Source organism: Bufo gargarizans, chromosome 6 (assembly GCF_014858855.1).
Source record: "Bufo gargarizans isolate SCDJY-AF-19 chromosome 6, ASM1485885v1, whole genome shotgun sequence".
Lineage (NCBI taxonomy): Eukaryota > Metazoa > Chordata > Amphibia > Anura > Bufonidae > Bufo > Bufo gargarizans.
Window position 1 is genome coordinate 111,547,257 of NC_058085.1, and position 16,466 is coordinate 111,563,722.

General features: G+C 45.4%; 1 protein-coding gene across 3 annotated transcripts in view; it reads left to right on the forward strand.

Moving 5' to 3' along the window:
* ACLY (ATP citrate lyase) overlaps positions 1-6,450 on the forward strand; it is a 96,151-nt gene extending 89,701 nt beyond the window's left edge. For all 3 annotated transcript variants that reach the window (XM_044296984.1, XM_044296983.1, XM_044296985.1), the window contains 4 exons: positions 3,859-3,972; positions 4,363-4,445; positions 5,063-5,139; positions 6,065-6,450. In XM_044296984.1, coding sequence (XP_044152919.1) covers positions 3,859-3,972; positions 4,363-4,445; positions 5,063-5,139; positions 6,065-6,159 — 369 coding nt within the window. In that variant the 3' untranslated portion in view covers positions 6,160-6,450. The remainder of the gene's footprint in view (positions 1-3,858; positions 3,973-4,362; positions 4,446-5,062; positions 5,140-6,064) is intronic.
* Positions 6,451-16,466: the final 10,016 nt, after the last annotated feature.

Sequence of the window (16,466 nt, forward strand, 5' to 3'; positions counted from 1 at the left end):
ATAGGGTTGACTGACTCCAGGGTGGTTTTCCTCCGCTTGATCAGTTTGGCTATTGCTGAGGTTACCGCACCGAGGGCAGGATTCTGTCTTTGGTGTCACCGTTCATTTCGCCAGAGCGGTTGGTGCCTCCTGGGCCGGAGGCATTGGGCTTCGGCCATGCATTTGGGCAAGGCGGCCACAGGTCTACCTTGCGCCTTGCCGTGTTCTACAGGGTGCATACTCTGACTTTGGCAGATGCTGCCTTGCCCCGCCTGGGGTTGCGGGCGGCGGTTCATTGATGCCTTTCGGGTGCTTCACCTTGGGCTGTGGTCCCTCCCCCTTTTGGACTGCTTTTGAACGTCCCAAGGTCTTCTGTGTCCCCCAAGGAAACTGGGCGAGAAAACGAGATTTTTGTATTACTTACCAGTAAAATCTCTTTCTCGCTCTTTCCTTGGGGGACACAGCACCCACCCATTCATTGTTTTTTTCTCTGTACGGTTTCCGAGTTTTTTGTTACCCGTCGGGTTGTTGGCTTGTTGGTTCCTTGTTGGACTTTGCCTTTTCTCACTGCTTGGACACGCAACTGGCAGCCTCTCTCTCCAGGCTGAGGGTATAGCTGTGGAGGAGGGGCTTAACAGTCTTCACTTAGTGTCACGCCTCCTATGGAGATGAGCTATACCCAAGGTCTTCTGTGTCCCCCAAGGAAAGAGCGAGAAAGAGATTTTACTGGTAAGTAATACAAAAATCTCGTTTTTTCCGTACAAAATCACAAATCAAAAAAATTATAGTTTTCAGTTCCTTAAACCCCCCCCCCCACCCCCTCTTTGCGATGCGTCTCCAGGTGAAAAGGTTGCAGTAGGATAAAATTTAAAGATTCCATTCTCCCCATATCTTTAACCATTTATCCTCTGAGTTTCTTTGTTTAAATAAAATGCTTTCATACCATTTATTCAAACTTGGAGTATTAACTGAGAACCAAGTCCAAGCAATCAGAACCCCTGCTAAAAACATTATTTTGACCAAAAGAAACCGTTTATACTTATGGCACCTAACCTCCGTAAGATCACTTACCGTGAATGGAATCACTTTCAACTTTTGGGTAGCATAATTATGTATTGCCTCCCAGTATTCTTTAAGTTGTGCACAAGTCCAAAACATGTGTAAATGATCGGCCTCAGAAGTATCACAGCGTGGACAATTAGAAGTGTTTCTAAGGCCTCATGCACACGACCGTTGTGTGTGTCCGTTGTTCCGTTTTCCGTGATTCTCTGCGGACCCATTGACTTTAAATGGGTCCGTTGAAAACTCAGAAAATGCACCGTTTGTCATCCGCGTCCGTGATCCGTGTTTCCTGTCCGTCAAAAAAATAGGACCTGTCCTGCACCTGAGGGGTTAATTGTGTGTATCATAGCCCCCTGTAAGAGATCGGGTGCTGCCAGGCAGCAGGGGGGCAGACCCCCCTCCCTCCCCAGTTTTTAATTCATTGGTGGCCAGTGCGGCCCCCCCTCCCCTGTATTAAATTCATTGGTGGCCAGTGCGCCCCCCCTCCCCTGTATTAAATTCATTGGTGGCCAGTGCGGCCCCCCCCCCCCCCCATCATTGGTGGCAGTGGAGAGTTCCGATCGGAGTCCCAGTTTAATCGCTGGGGCTCCGATCGGTAACCATGGCAACCAGGACGCTACTGCAGTCCTGGCTGCCATGGTTACTTAGCAATTTTAAAAGCATTATGCTTACCTACGCTGTCTGTGACCGGCCGTGGCGCTCCTCTTACTGGTAAGTGACAGGTCTGTGCTATAAGCATTACGCCTCTGTGTTAGAATATACTGTCTGATCTGAGTTTTCACGATGCAACGCAAATCCGATGGTATATTCTAACATAGAGGCGTTCCCAAAATATTAAATTGAACCAATATGTGGTTATAATGGGAAGAAACTAGTCCTACATTCACCAATATTTTATCCCACTCATCCGATTGAACCTTTTGGCATCCCAATCTCCAGGCTTTTTGTCCAGAAGAATATAGATTAGTAAAACGTGCTGTAAGTAGATATTTATAACATTGAGAGATCTTAGCTCTCTGTGCTGACTTTACTATTAACTCATGAAGAAAAGTGGAAGTGTCTATATAAAAAAGGATTTATCTTTTAGGCTAGAAAGTGCCGAACGTAACTGAAAATACTGAATCCAGGATATATTAGATATATTTTCCCTTTGTACTAACTCCTAAAAAGAAAAAAATTTGCCCATTCCCAACAACCTGTGCAAGATAACAAATATTATTCTTTTTCCAATATTCATCCCCTGCCAGTTCATCTAAGGCCTGTAGATAATAATTGTGCCAAAGGGGCATACAGCAAAGGGATCCCTTTATTCCAAACCAGTTTCTAATAATATTCCAGGACTTAGTAAATAGCTTCACAGCAGCTCTATATTCCTGTTGGGGCCTAATTAATTGACAGGGTTCTAATAAAGCAAAGATATTATCATATGCAGAGTTTTTTACCAAGATTCTACAAAGTGGGCTCTTCTCCCATTCATAATACAGCCATAACTGTGATGCTATAAAATAGCCCTTGAAATAGGGAAGATTTACTCCTTCCTGTTCCATCGGCTTTTAAAAAATACTCCAGTTTAAGCCTCTCCCCATATTTGCGATAGAATTCATATGGGAATCCATCAGTTCCTGGGGATGAATTTCCTGCACAAGCTTTTAGGGCTGCCTCTAGCTCTTGCAAGGAGAGATCCGCATCAGGGGATTCTCTTGGAATATCTGTAAGGACTGAAAAGGAAATAAAATTCTAATAACTCCATAGCTTCATCTGAAATAGTATTTTCTGATTTGTACAATTCCAAAAAATATTTCACAAATGCCTCTTTAATACCTTCCTAATCTTGGATAATTGTACCTTCAGAAGAACAAATACTATCTCCTTTTTTGGTTCCTGATTAGAGATCACCCTGGCCAAAAGTTTCCCTGGGTGACCTGATTCAGAAAAACATTTGTGTCCCCTAAAAAATAGCCTTTGCTGGGCCTGGCTTGCCTTCTGCATAGTTTCCCTAGTTTTCTACTAGTTTCCCTAGTTTTCTAGCATAACCCTGCCCTAGCCCTAGCCTTAGTGTTCACCAAAGTCAGAAGCCCATGTCTATTTCATTATCTATCAGAATCCAACCTCATCGCAAAAAAACAGGACAAGGGAATTAGACTAAGATTGATAATCGCTTGATAGTTTTGCAAGGGTTAAATCCTCCTTGGCTCTGTGTGCAGCTGCTAGAACTTTTTCTGATGTGTTATTCAGCTGCTGCTATATATGCTGTGCTGTTTATCGCATTCTCTTCCTGAGCAATAGGTTGACTGGTCTGCTAGTAACTGCTAAGGCATGTTGTATCTGATTGTCTGCCTGTGTAGCGACTTCTGCCCAATTCCTAGACTATGACCCCCGCTGCCTGACCTGTGCCTGTTTACCGTATTGACCCATTTCTGCCTGCCCTGACCTCGACCTGTTTCTCAGATTTGCATGTACGTTGTCTGCCCTCGGCCTGTTACTGATTACGAGTTTGCCTGTCCCTTCAGTGCTACGCATTGGTGTCTCTGGGTCAGCAGCCAACCACATAGACTACTCCAAGATGTAGTGGCCTGGTGCATTCCTTGTAGCCAAGATCAGATCCCTGTATAGAGGATAAAGGTTAAAAATCAGGGAGGCATCAGGATAACGCCTTCAGGTTTTTGCCCAAAGCCAAATCTGTTCGCACAACCACTGTCTGGGACACCTTTTTATATATCAGTCTGTGTTGCTCCTCCTGTTCAGCGTGACAGGTTCACATTAAAGAAACATTGTTTGCATTTTAGTTTAATGGTGCTTCTCTTTGATTTATTTTAGATCAACAATCCAGACATGCGAGTTCAGATCCTGAAGGACTATGTCAAACAAAACTTCCCTGCCACTCCATTGTTAGACTATGCTCTGGAAGTGGAAAAGATCACCACTTCAAAGGTTGGTCCAAATATGCCTCATCAGTGCATAACACGACTATTGAACTGTAAAGCCTCATGCAGACGTCCGTGGAACACTGTCCTTGAGATACCGGACTGGCATTGTAGGAGCGCATGGTGTCATTGGTTACTATGACTCCATGCGCTTTGTGCCGCCGCTACACTTCTGGATCCGCACTTCCGTTACGCAAAGTAACAGAACATGTCCTGTTCTTGTCCGCAATTGCGGACAAGAAAAGGCATTTTCTATGAAAGTTGTCTGCGATGTGCGTTCCACAAAATGCACATTGCTGGTGTCTGTGTTTTGTGGATCATACGGACGTGTGAATGGACACTTATAGTGTCATCCACAGAGTTTATAAGTCATACTTTTTTTTTTTTTTTCCTGCAGAAACCTAATCTTATCCTGAATGTAGACGGACTAATTGGTGTTGCTTTTGTAGATTTACTGAGAAACTGTGGTTCTTTCACAAGGTAAAATTGTTTCACCATATTCTTGTACATTGAAGGGATTGTCCACTGTAAATCTTTCAAGATGTGAAAATGTGGCTTTTCTTTGGTGTAATTCAACGCAAATTGGGGGAAATTTATCATGGGGGAAATTGTGAAGTCCGTTTTTCTTCAGTCTATATTGCTGTAAATTGTCACAAATGCCGCTCCTGTTTAGAGCTGGTACTCCACCCCCTCTACTGGAGTAAGGTTCCACTTTTTTGTGACTTTTTCCAAAGTTGCATGATAAATCTTTACAAGTAGGGATGGACGGAAGGTGTCTGAGTCACTGCCCCAGCACTGAGGGGAGGGGAGCAGGGAAGCTACAGATAATGAGTCCACTACTGAATGTAGGCGAGATGGACCAGGAGGGTAAACAGCAGGGGGCGCTGCCAGAGAGGAAAATGTAATGTACATTAAAAAAAGGACAATATTTTTATTGCATGTATATTGCACTAATACTTCATGTGAAATGCTCTGCTCATTCCATAGTAATATTTTTTGTGAGTACGATGGCAAAACTGTCTTGTTAAATGATATGTGCCCTTATTTTCTCATTTTGTTTTCGAGGATGTGTCAAAAATGTGTTTTTATCTCATCAGGGAAGAAGCTGATGAATACATTGATATTGGCGCACTGAACGGTATCTTTGTTCTGGGACGAAGCATGGGCTTTATTGGTAAGATTAAAACCGTTCTGCTGGTTATACATGCTGATTTATAGCAAAATCAGTGAGTGCGCACCCCTGTCCATACAGATAGCAAGCAATCATTCCCTGTGACCGCTACCTTAATTGTTCAATAGACATATTTTTAATAAAACAAGTCTTAAAGGTGTTTTCCGAGACTTATATACTGATGACCTATCCTCTGGATCTGATGTGTGGGGGTCCAACACCCGGGACCCCAGACGATCAGCTGTTTGAGAAGGCAGCAGCGTTCATCAGTCACATAGAAGTGTGGCTGAGCTGCCAAACCAAGCACAGCTGCTATACAATGTTAGGCGCTGTACTTGGTGAGCACAGAGAAGTCTGCAAAGCTCACACGAGCGCCAGTGCCTTCTCAAACAGCTGATCAGCAGGGGTCCCAGATTTCAGACCCCCATCGATCAGATACTGATGACCTACCCAGAGGATAGGAAATCTTGGAAAACCATTTTAAGGGGGTTGCTCCAAGGTTTACACCCATCACCTATCCACGTGATGGGTGATAATTGTCTGATGGTCGGAGGTCCAACCTTTGGGACTATCATGAACCTATGTCTCCCTATATGGAGGTCCCATGTGCACCTTTCATGGCTGACATGGGAATAATCACAGTAAACCCCAGCTCCGGTAGCCAGAATTTTGGAAACGTATATGAGCGCCTGGTGCTCCGCTGTTTCTGTAACTCGGCATAGCACAGCAAGCTACACAGTTTACATAACTTAGGACTTAGGGAAACGTTATGGCCTGCTGTGCTGTGCGTGTAGCTCCCATTCACTTCTATAGGAGTGCAGAAACAGAGGAACTCTGGCCGGCGCTTACTGTGGTTATTTCCATCTCAGACGTAAAAGGCCGAGATGGGACAACTCCTCTAAGAACTACATTCTTCTTATCTTTGCAGGGCATTACTTGGACCAAAAGAGGCTGAAGCAAGGATTATATCGACACCCATGGGATGACATCTCCTACGTTCTGCCGGAACATATGACCATGTAGAGATTTGAAGGACACTCCAGTTAGAATACTTGATATGTTGTTGCACACAAGATGGATGCTCTTGTGTGCAGGCTCCTTGCAGCAGTCCTGTGTACTCAAGCAACGCAGAGCAAGACTAGAATATATATTGCTCCTTAATGTCATGGTCGCTGTTTTTTTTGTTTTGTTTTTATATTCATTCACCCCTTTATTACAGGTTAATGTGTTACATCCTTTAATTTTAATGTGTAGAGTTTCACGTCAAAGTAAATTGAGTTGACAACTGTATTTATTAAATGGAAATTGCAATGATATGGGTGTCTGCCTTTCTTTTGATCCTTCATGGTTTATAAATTGTGTGAACCTTGGTGGACACATCGGTGCAGGGCACCAAGGAATCGGGCAAAACCGTGGTCAGGGACTGGCTGAGTTTAGCATATGAGTAACCGGATAAACAGTCTGAAGTCAGGACAGGTAACGGAGGGTCAGTACGGCACAGAATACTGCACACCTTTGCAAGAACTAGCAAGCTATGAACCTATTTCTCAGGCACCCTACCACAGGGGAAGGTGCCTTATGTACCCCAGGGTTGCCAGCCATGGGTCAGTGAACATTAGTGTGTGCTGGCACTTTAATAGCTGGAGCAGGCCGGCCACAGAGAAGAACAGAAAAAAATGGCGGAGTCCGCTAGGAAGAAGACAGCAGGAGGTGGGTCCACGTCTCCAGGAGAGGTGAGCAGAGTAGCGTTGGCCGCGCAACGTGGGGTTACTTATTCCATGGTGCTGGCATTAGTTGGAGCTTAAAGGGGTATTCCAATTATATAAAGTTATCCTCTACACACAGGATAACTACTAGATCAATGGGGGTCCTAATGCTGGGACCTCCACTGATCATGAGAATGGGGGCCCTGTACCCTGTGGAGCCTCCCTGAAATGAGCAGAGTGGGTGATATGAAATGTTCCGTTCACTTTCAGGGGGGCTCACGTTTTTGTGATCAGTGTCGCCAAAACATTCTACTCTTTGATTTAGAAGTTGTATTTAATATCCACAAGGAACCATACCCAAGGAGGTCTTTAGCACAGGTTTCCATGAGTAAGCCAGCCTGACTTTATCATATACCTCTGGGAGTTGGGAATAAAAAAGGTTTTTATTTTAATATGAGAAAACTGGGTTAGGAATTTTTAATTTTTTCAAGGAGTTGTCTGAGTTAAATAAAAATGAGGGCAGCCCCTGTGAATATGCTAAGATAACAAAAGCTACAAGGTACTTGCCCCTTTCTCCTCTACTTCTAGCACTGCGCCCCGGTCCTCCTATCTGCGGACATAGTCTTCCTGGGCGCAGCGGTGTCATTCCATACACACGGGTCAACGTGCAGCCAATCACTGGCCTGAGTAGTATACGGGATGTCACCACTGCAGCCAGGAAAACAAACTGCAGCAGGGAGGACCAGAGCAGAGGAGAAACGGGGCGAGAATCAATACTTCTGCTATTCCTCCAGAGGCTGCCTGAGTTTTTATTAAACTCTGACAATCCCTTCTAAAAATTATATGTATTTAAAAACTTTAGTTAGCAGATTTTCTTTCTTTCCCCCCCCCCCCATCGGCAGGGATGCTGAACCCTCCAGCTGTTGCAAAACTACAACTCCCAGCATGCCATAATAGCTATATGTTGTCCAGGTACACTGGGAGTTGTAGTTTTGCAACAGCTGGAAGGCTGCAGATTGACCATCCATGCCTTAGGGGACTTGAACCTCCAATTGTTTGAACCATTCACAGCAATACTGCTCTATACCTGTGAATAGGAATTCTACAGACATTATATTACATCCTGCCAGAGATGATGGAGTGCTTGAGTGCTGGGAGTTTTAGTTCTCTCCTCTTAGCACTCTCTGTAATATCCTCTGCGTATACTAGTTATGCACCCTCCATACATTATCTTCTGACATCCCATCATAAGAGCCTAGGCATGCTGGGACTTGTAGCCCTCTCCTTATACCCCCTGCAATGTCCTCTGGCATAAGAGCCTGGCCGTGCTGGGACATGTAGTTATCTCCCCTTATAGTCCCTGCAATGTCCTCTGACCTCTCATAAGAGCCTGGCCATGCTGGGGCTTGTAGTTCTGTCCTGTTACACAGAGCCCCATCTGAGGCTGCCTTCACATTTTATTATAGCCTGATGGGCTTTACATGTTGGGCAGACGCTTGAACATCCCAAAATGGTTTATGAATGTCTGTCTCCTGGCATCCATTCAGGTGTTCACTTTGGACCTCACGTCTGGTGATATGAGGGTACGGCTACACTGGTCATGGGATCGCCTCTCCTACCGCAATAAATCCAGTAGTGTCGGATGTCTTGTGATGGGAGTGACGATCCCATCCATTTCTATGGGATCACCGCTACTAGTGTTGCCGTGTAGCCATACCCTTAGGCCTCATGCACACGGCCGTTCCATGCATTGGGGACCGCAATTTGCGGGCAACATCCGGCGACGGCCGAGACCCATTCAACTTGAATAGTTCCGTGATCCATCTGCACCGTAAAAAAATAGAACGTGTTCTATTTTTTTGCGGTGCGGAGGCACGGACAGAAACGCTACAGAAGCCCTCCGTAGTACTTCCGTGGAGTTCCAATCTGTGCTTCCGTTCCGCACCACATCTCCCGGATTGCTGACCCCTTCAAGAGAATGGGTTCGCATCGGTGTAATGCGGGGTGCACCCGGCCAGTGCCCGTGTATGGCGGACCCGCACGTGTGAGGCCTTAGCTGGACACAATGGCATGGTAACCTACTCTACCCTTGCTGCGGTTGTGTTTGGGGGAAGGGGGCCTCCAAATTGCACACTCCACCACCAGTGGCGTTTCTAGCTTTCAAAATTTGGGGGGGCACACTGGGGGCCAGGACAAAAGTAGGGGGGGCAGCTATAACAACGATACATTTACACAAGTACGCTTCGAAATGCTGCGATACCTAAAACCGCAACAGGGAAGAAAAGTCCAGCTGTCTGTGGATGACACTTTTATAGAGAGGGGGATCTGTGGATGACACTGCTATGGGGGGGATCTGTGGATGCCACATACCGGGTATAGCATCTTATGCTATATGTGTCATCCACAGATCCACCCCATGACAGTGTCATCCCCATTTCCCCCTCCATAACAGTGTCATCCTCATTTCCCCCTCCATAACAGTGTCATCCACAGATCCCCCTCCCCGCCTCTCACAGGAGTGTACATTTGACATTTCTAAACTGTAATCCATATCCTGCAGTAACTTTAACTTTAAATCAGGATTTAGCAGCCGCTCATCTCTACTAGTACCTTAACCTTACACCACTCGGCTAGCTTCGGTAACAGGGCCAGGCTACAGCCTACAGGTACTGCCTGTTAGTTGTTATCGAGCGCGCGCTCATTTCTGCAGGTCAGAGGATACGGATTACAGTTTAGAAGAAATGTACACTCCTGTGAGCGGTCCAGACCAGTGGCGGATCCAGAGCCTGGTCTCGGGAGAGGCACTTCCAGATTATTTTCTGTCCGCCGCCACAGAACAAGGGTGCTTATAGAACAGACTCCACAGTGTAGCGGTATACTGTATATCGTGTGGCACAGTGTAGCGGTATACTGTATATCGTGTGGCACAGTGTAGCGGTATACTGTATATCGTGTGGCACAGTGTAGCAGTATACTGTATCGTGGGGCACAGTGTAGCGGTATACTGTATATCGTGGGGCACAGTGTAGGCCAGTGATGGCGAACCTATGGCACGGGTGCCAGAGGCGGCACTCAGAGCCCTCTCTGTGGGCACCCGCACTGTGAAAAAAGTCTATGGTGTACCAATATGCCTTAGACTTTTCCTATGAACAGCACAGGCAGGGCACTGAATGTAGGCAGGCTATTATAGCTACATGATAAATTACATAAAGATATACTATATTGGACTGTAGTATTCAGGTTACATTGCCGTGTTGGCACTTTACGATAAATAAGTGGGTTTTGGTTTGCAGTTTGGGCACTCGGCCTCTAAAAGGTTCGCCATCACTGGTGTAGGCTATATGTGTATAACAAACATATTTAACATGAACACTTATAGTTACTTGGCTTGGCCCTTGGGGATCTCGGACGCCACTTCCACACTTTGTCCGGGGGCTCGGCGGAGCTGATGTGTTTTATCCTAATGAGAAAGATTTCATAATAAGGATTTGGAGAAGGGGCAGCAGAGCAGGGAGAGGCCGGTGCTGCTACTAGGGGGTCATACTATGGGGGAGTAATAAAGCCCACCATTATGCCCCCCCAGTAGAAATAATTCTCCTTATAATGTGACAATGCAAAAAAACCAAATTACGTACCGGTAATTCCCTTTTCATGAATCCTCCATGACGGCATACCATGAGAGATGACCCGCCTCCAACCAGGTAGGGACAGGAAGTATAAGTTTGACTCTCCTCCGGCTCCTCCTCAGTGTCTTTCTGGATTGACAGCCTAGAGAGTGTTCTTTCGAATCTTTTTTTTTTTTTTTTTTTTTTTTTTGCACACCATCACCTATGTGTAGGCCTATCATAATCTTATGAACGTATATATTTACATATATCTTTTTTTTTTTTTTTTTTAGGGTGGGAAACCCCTATGCCGTCATGGAGGATTCATGAAAAGGGAATTACCGGTACGTAATTTGGTTTTTCCCTTTCATCCTCCATGACGGCATACCATGAGATATAACATATTAACAACTTTTAGGGGGGGATTATAGCTTGAAGGACTTTCCTCCCAAAGGCTAGATCCTGACCTGCCTTAACATGGATTCTGTAATGTTTAATAAAAGTATTAGGGCTAGACCAGGTGGCTGCCCTACAAATTTGCTCTAATGAAGCGTTTGCCCTCTCTGCCCAAGAGGCCGAAACCGATCTCGTAGAATGAGCTGTAAAGGCTTCAGGAGGTGATTTCCCTAGCGCTTTATATGAATCTGAGATCGCCGTCTTAATCCATCTTGAAATGGTATTTTTTGTCGCTCTCTGTCCTTTGTTTATGCCAAGAAACTGAACAAACAAGGAGTCCGTCTTTCTGAAAACCTTCGTGGCCTCTAAATATATAAGCACTGCTCTCCGCACATCCAACTTATGAAACCTCTCCTCCCCTTCTGTTTTCGGGTCGTCGCAAAACGAGGGAACCAATATCTCTTCTTGCCTGTGAAAATTAGACACAACTTTGGGAAGGAAGGAGTTGTCTAACTTAAACGTAATTCTATCTGCAGAGATAACACAGAAAGGTTCATTCATTTTCAGGGCCTGGATCTCACTAACCCTGCGGGCTGAAGTAATTGCTACTAAGAACAGGGTTTTAAGTGTTATGTATTTTATAGAGACAGATGATAAAGGTTCAAAGGGGCTTTCTGTTAAGCCTGATAGAACTAAATTAAGATCCCATGGTGGAGTCATAGCTTTCAATGATGGTCTCAGTCTATCTGCCCCTTTAAGGAATCTGACAACCCAAGCATGATTGGCAATTTTTTCATCAAAAACTGCACTAAGGGCTGATACGTGAACCCTCAGAGTATTGGGACGAAGACCTTTCTCCAGCCCAGACTGTAAGAAACCTAGAATTGAAAGGACCGAAAATTTTTCAGGGGATACTTTTTCTTTTACACACCAGGTATTAAAGGTTCTCCAAACCTTATTATAGATCTTAGAGGTTGTTTCCTTTCTACTGGCCGACATAGTATTGATGACTGGGTCTGTCAGGCCTTTAGCTTTTAAGGTCAACCTTTCAGGTTCCAAGCTGCCAAATGCAGCTTTTCCACCTCGGGATGGAGAAGGGGACCCTGCGACAACAAATCCTGATCCCAAGGAAGGATCCATGGACTTTGGATTGACATGATCTTCAAAAGAGGAAACCATGATTTTTTTGGGCCATAAGGGAGCTATCAAAATAACATGGGCTTTGTCTTGCCTTATCTTCTTTATCACCCGAGACATTAGTTGTAGGGGGGGGGAAGGCATAAGCTAGATGGAACCTCCATTTTATTGAAAAGGCATCTATGCCTTCGCTTTTGTCTCTTGGATTGAGGGAGAAGAAGCGGTCTACTTTTGCGTTTGTGGCCGAAGCAAAGAGATCTATTTGGGGAACTCCCCACTTTTGGGTTATTTGGAGAAAAACTTCTTCCTTCAGACTCCACTCTATTTGACATATCTTGACCCTGCTTAGGAAGTCTGCTTTCACATTTAAGCTTCCTTTTAAATGGACCGCTGAAAGGGATCTTATATTTCCTTCTGCCCAGGAAAAAATCTTTTCTGTTATTTGACTCAGACATAGGCTTCTTGTTCCGCCTTGATGGTTTAAGTACGCTACCACTGTGGTGTTGTCTGATCTTATTTGGACATCCTTTCCCTCTATGTATTGACTCGCCACTTTTATGGCCTCCCAAACTGCCATCAATTCTTTTTGGTTTGAGGACAAAGTCTTCTGGTGGTTTACCCAGGCCCCCTGGAAATAGTGATGAGAGTAATGCGCTCCCCACCCCCAAGGACTTGCATCTGTAGTGATGAAAACCTGCTCCTCCGTATTCCACGGAATTCCCTGGCGTAGGTGGCTTACTTGCTTCCACCACTGAAGACTCTGATTCACCGAAACAGGAACCAGAACTGTCTGTTCCAAAGAGCTCTGGCTTCTGTCCCAGCAGGCCAGCGTCCACTGCTGTAGAATTCGAGAGTGGAACTGAGCCCACTTTACTGCAGGGATGCAAGAGGTCAGGGTCCCTTGTAGTCTCATAGCCTCTCGTATCGAACAGGATGGATGACTCTGAAACCGTGAGACCTTTTCTACCACTCCAGAAACTTTTTGTTCTGTAAGAGACGTTTCCTGACGAGTGGTGTCTAGGGAGAGACCCAAGAAAATTATTTCCTGGGACGGGACTGGCTTTGATTTTTCCCAATTTATTAGCCATCCCGCCAGATACAGCGTCTGGCAGGTCACAAAGAGATTGTTCTCTAGTGACTGTTTTGATTCGCCTACTATTAGTAGGTCGTCTAAATACGGAATGATCAAGATATTCCTCCTTCTCAGGTGGGCCACTAGTTCCAGCATCACCTTTGTGAAGACCCTGGGGGCCGAGGTTATCCCAAAGGGTAATACCTGGAATTGAAAATGGAACAGAACTTTCCCCAAATAAACCGCTATCCGCAGGAACTTTTGGGACTGTTTGCATACCGGAATGTGGTAGTATGCGTCTCTTAAGTCTAGGGAGGCTAAAAAGTCTCCCTTTTTCAGCAGATTCACGGTTGATCTTATTGTCTCCATTTTGAATTTGTTGTACTGTATGAATTTGTTTAAGTTTTTTAGGTTTATTATTAACCGAAATTTCCCGTCTGGTTTTTTTACTAGAAAAACGGTTGAATAATATCCCTGACCTTTTTGAGAATAGGGAACCGGAATTATGGCCCTTTGAGCCAGAAGCTTCCGAATCCCTTCCTCCAGATTTGTTTGGAGAACAGTTGTCTTTTGAATGGGAGTTACCCTGAAAATATTTGAGGGAGGAGGAAGACGGAAAACTATTTTGTAGCCTTCTGATATTGTATTTAAGACCCAAGGGTTTGTTGTAATTTTTTCCCAGTAGTCTAAAAAACAACTTAGTCTCCCTCCTACCTGAGCACTGGCGTCATTGCTTTGATGGTTCCGTATTCTTTGAAGAAAACAGGTACCCTCTACTCTTCTGGTTTCTTCCCCTTGACCAGCCTGAGTCCCTGTTTGTTTTCTTTGCTTGAAAGGGGGTCCCTTTTTTAACTCTCCGAAAGGGAAATTTCCTCTTCCCGGAATCTCTGGGAAAGGTCTTCTTAGAATCGGAAGCCTTTTCTAGGATGGACTCTAAATCCTCTCCAAACAATAGATTACCATGAAAAGGTAAGGTACATAATTTTAATTTTGAACTGACCTCACCTGACCAGGATTTTAACCAGAGGGACCTTCTTGCCACGACCGCTAACCCAGATGCCTTAGCAGCTATTCTGACAGATTCCGCAGTGGCATCCGATAGGAAATCCACCGCTTTGATTAGGAGCGGAAAAGAATCTTTAAGATCACCGTATGTACTACCGCCTTTCAGTAGGGATTCTAACTGTGTGAGCCATTTTTTTAATGATCTGGATACTGAGGTTGCCGCTAGGTTTGGTTTAAACAGGGCAGCACAAGCTTCCCATGTTTTTTTAAGAGTCTGATCTGTCTTTTTATCCATGGGGTCCCTTAATGACCCCATGTCTTCAAATGGTAAGGCGTTAGGACCCTTCACTAATTTAGATAGAGAAACATCTATCTTAGGACAGGTAGTTAACAAGGCTTCGTCTTCGCTAGAAAAGGGGAGACGTCGCCTTATTGTCCTAGGAATGAATAGTTTCCTATCCGGGGACCTCCATTCTCTTTTAATTAGATCGTGCATGTTTTTATTCACCGGAAAACCTCGGTTAGATCTCTGTTCAAAACCACTGAACATCTCGTCATGGACTGATCTACAGATTTTTTCATCAGAAAGATCCATAGTGGCTCTAACTGCCTTAATTAATTCTCTGGTATCCTCCGATGAAAAGAGATAGTTTTTAAATTCGGAATCTGAACCAGAATCTTCAGACCCGAGTTCACCTGACTCTGAGTCCTCCTCAAATTCTGAATCAGATGCTTTTGTCGCTGGTCCCTGCGCCTGTTTGGAGCAGTAAGGGATTAATGAGGCATCTGACATAGCAGCCCTGATTTCTTCCCTAATTGTGTTTTTAAGTTCTTCTTTTAGGGACGGAACTAAATCCTTAGAAATGTTGTCTGTGCATTTTTTACACACTTTCCTAGTAGAAGAATCAGAAAGTTTAATAGAACAGAGACTGCACTTTTTTGCCCTCTGACTAGATTTTGCTTTCTGAGCACTCTCTTTCTCGCTCTGCACACATACAGAAGGAAAGAAAATACATAAGGGTTAATCTAACAGAATATACTGCCTTTACCCTTGTCCTGGTAAATTACTCACTGGTACGGATCCCTGAGTGTTCTCCATAATTTCACCTGGGTCCAGCATCTTTTTTAGGGAACAAAGGTCACTGTTCCCCCCTTAAATAGTTTTTACCTCCAGACCTCAGATCAGAGGACGACCTCCGCCATAATCCTGCGCGCTTTTTTGAATTTTCCCGCCGCCGCCGGCATGCGATCCACCGCCGGAAGTGCTCTCAGGCCCCAACCCGGAAGTGAGCTGTGGAACGCTTCGTGGAACGCATGGCGCACGTCCACTTCCGGTGACGACACTGTGAGCGCCGGCCATGCCGGATCGCAGTGTGGAGTTTAGCAACCGACCGGAGGGACTCCCTGAGTGTCCGGCCCCACGTGGACCTGTCTGCCCGCGCCAGCAGCAGGTAAGAGACAGGTCTTCCAGAGCCCGACTTCCCCAATGGGGACCGGACTCTGCTGCCTCCTCACATGGCATCCACTTTTCTTCTTCCACTTCTTTTTTCATGGTCGGCAACCATAAGAGAAAACCCATCTCCTACCTGGAGGGACAGGAAGACACTGAGGAGGAGCCGGAGGAGAGTCAAACTTATACTTCCTGTCCCTACCTGGTTGGAGGCGGGTCATCTCTCATGGTATGCCGTCATGGAGGATGAAAGGGAAAATACCCCCTTATGCCCCCCAGTTGAGCTAATGTCCCCCATAATGTGCCAGTATAAAATACCCCTATATAGTGCCCCTAGTAAATGCCCCCATAGTGCTCCTCTCCCCCTTCCTCCTAGTGCCCCCCATAATGTACCAGTATAAAATGCCCCAGTAGATGCCCTCAGTGTCCCCCATAATTTTGCAAGTATAAATGACCCCTTCTTGGTGCCCCCGTAGATGACTCCATAGTACTCCTCTCCCCCCTTCCCCATAGTACCCACCATAATGTGTCCCAGTATAAAATGCTACTGTACAGAGCCCCCCATATAAAACACCCCTTCTTTGTGTTGCCTCAGTAGATGCCCCTATAGTGCCCACCAATAATGTGCCAGTAATAAGCCCCCCATCATGTGCCAGTAATAAGCCCCCCATTACGTGTCAGTAATAAACCCCCCATTACGTGCCAGTAATCATGTGCCATTATTAAGTCGCCCCCCATTACGTGTCAGTAATAAGCCCCCCATTACGTGCCAGTAATCATGTGCCATTATTAAGTCCCCCCCATCATGTGGCATTATTAAGTCCCCCCCCATCATGTGGCATTATTAAGTCCCCCCCCATCATGTGGCATTATTAAGTCCCCCCCATCATGTGGCATTATTAAGTCCCCCCCATCATGTGGCATTATTAAGTCCCCCCCATCATGTGGCATTATTAAGT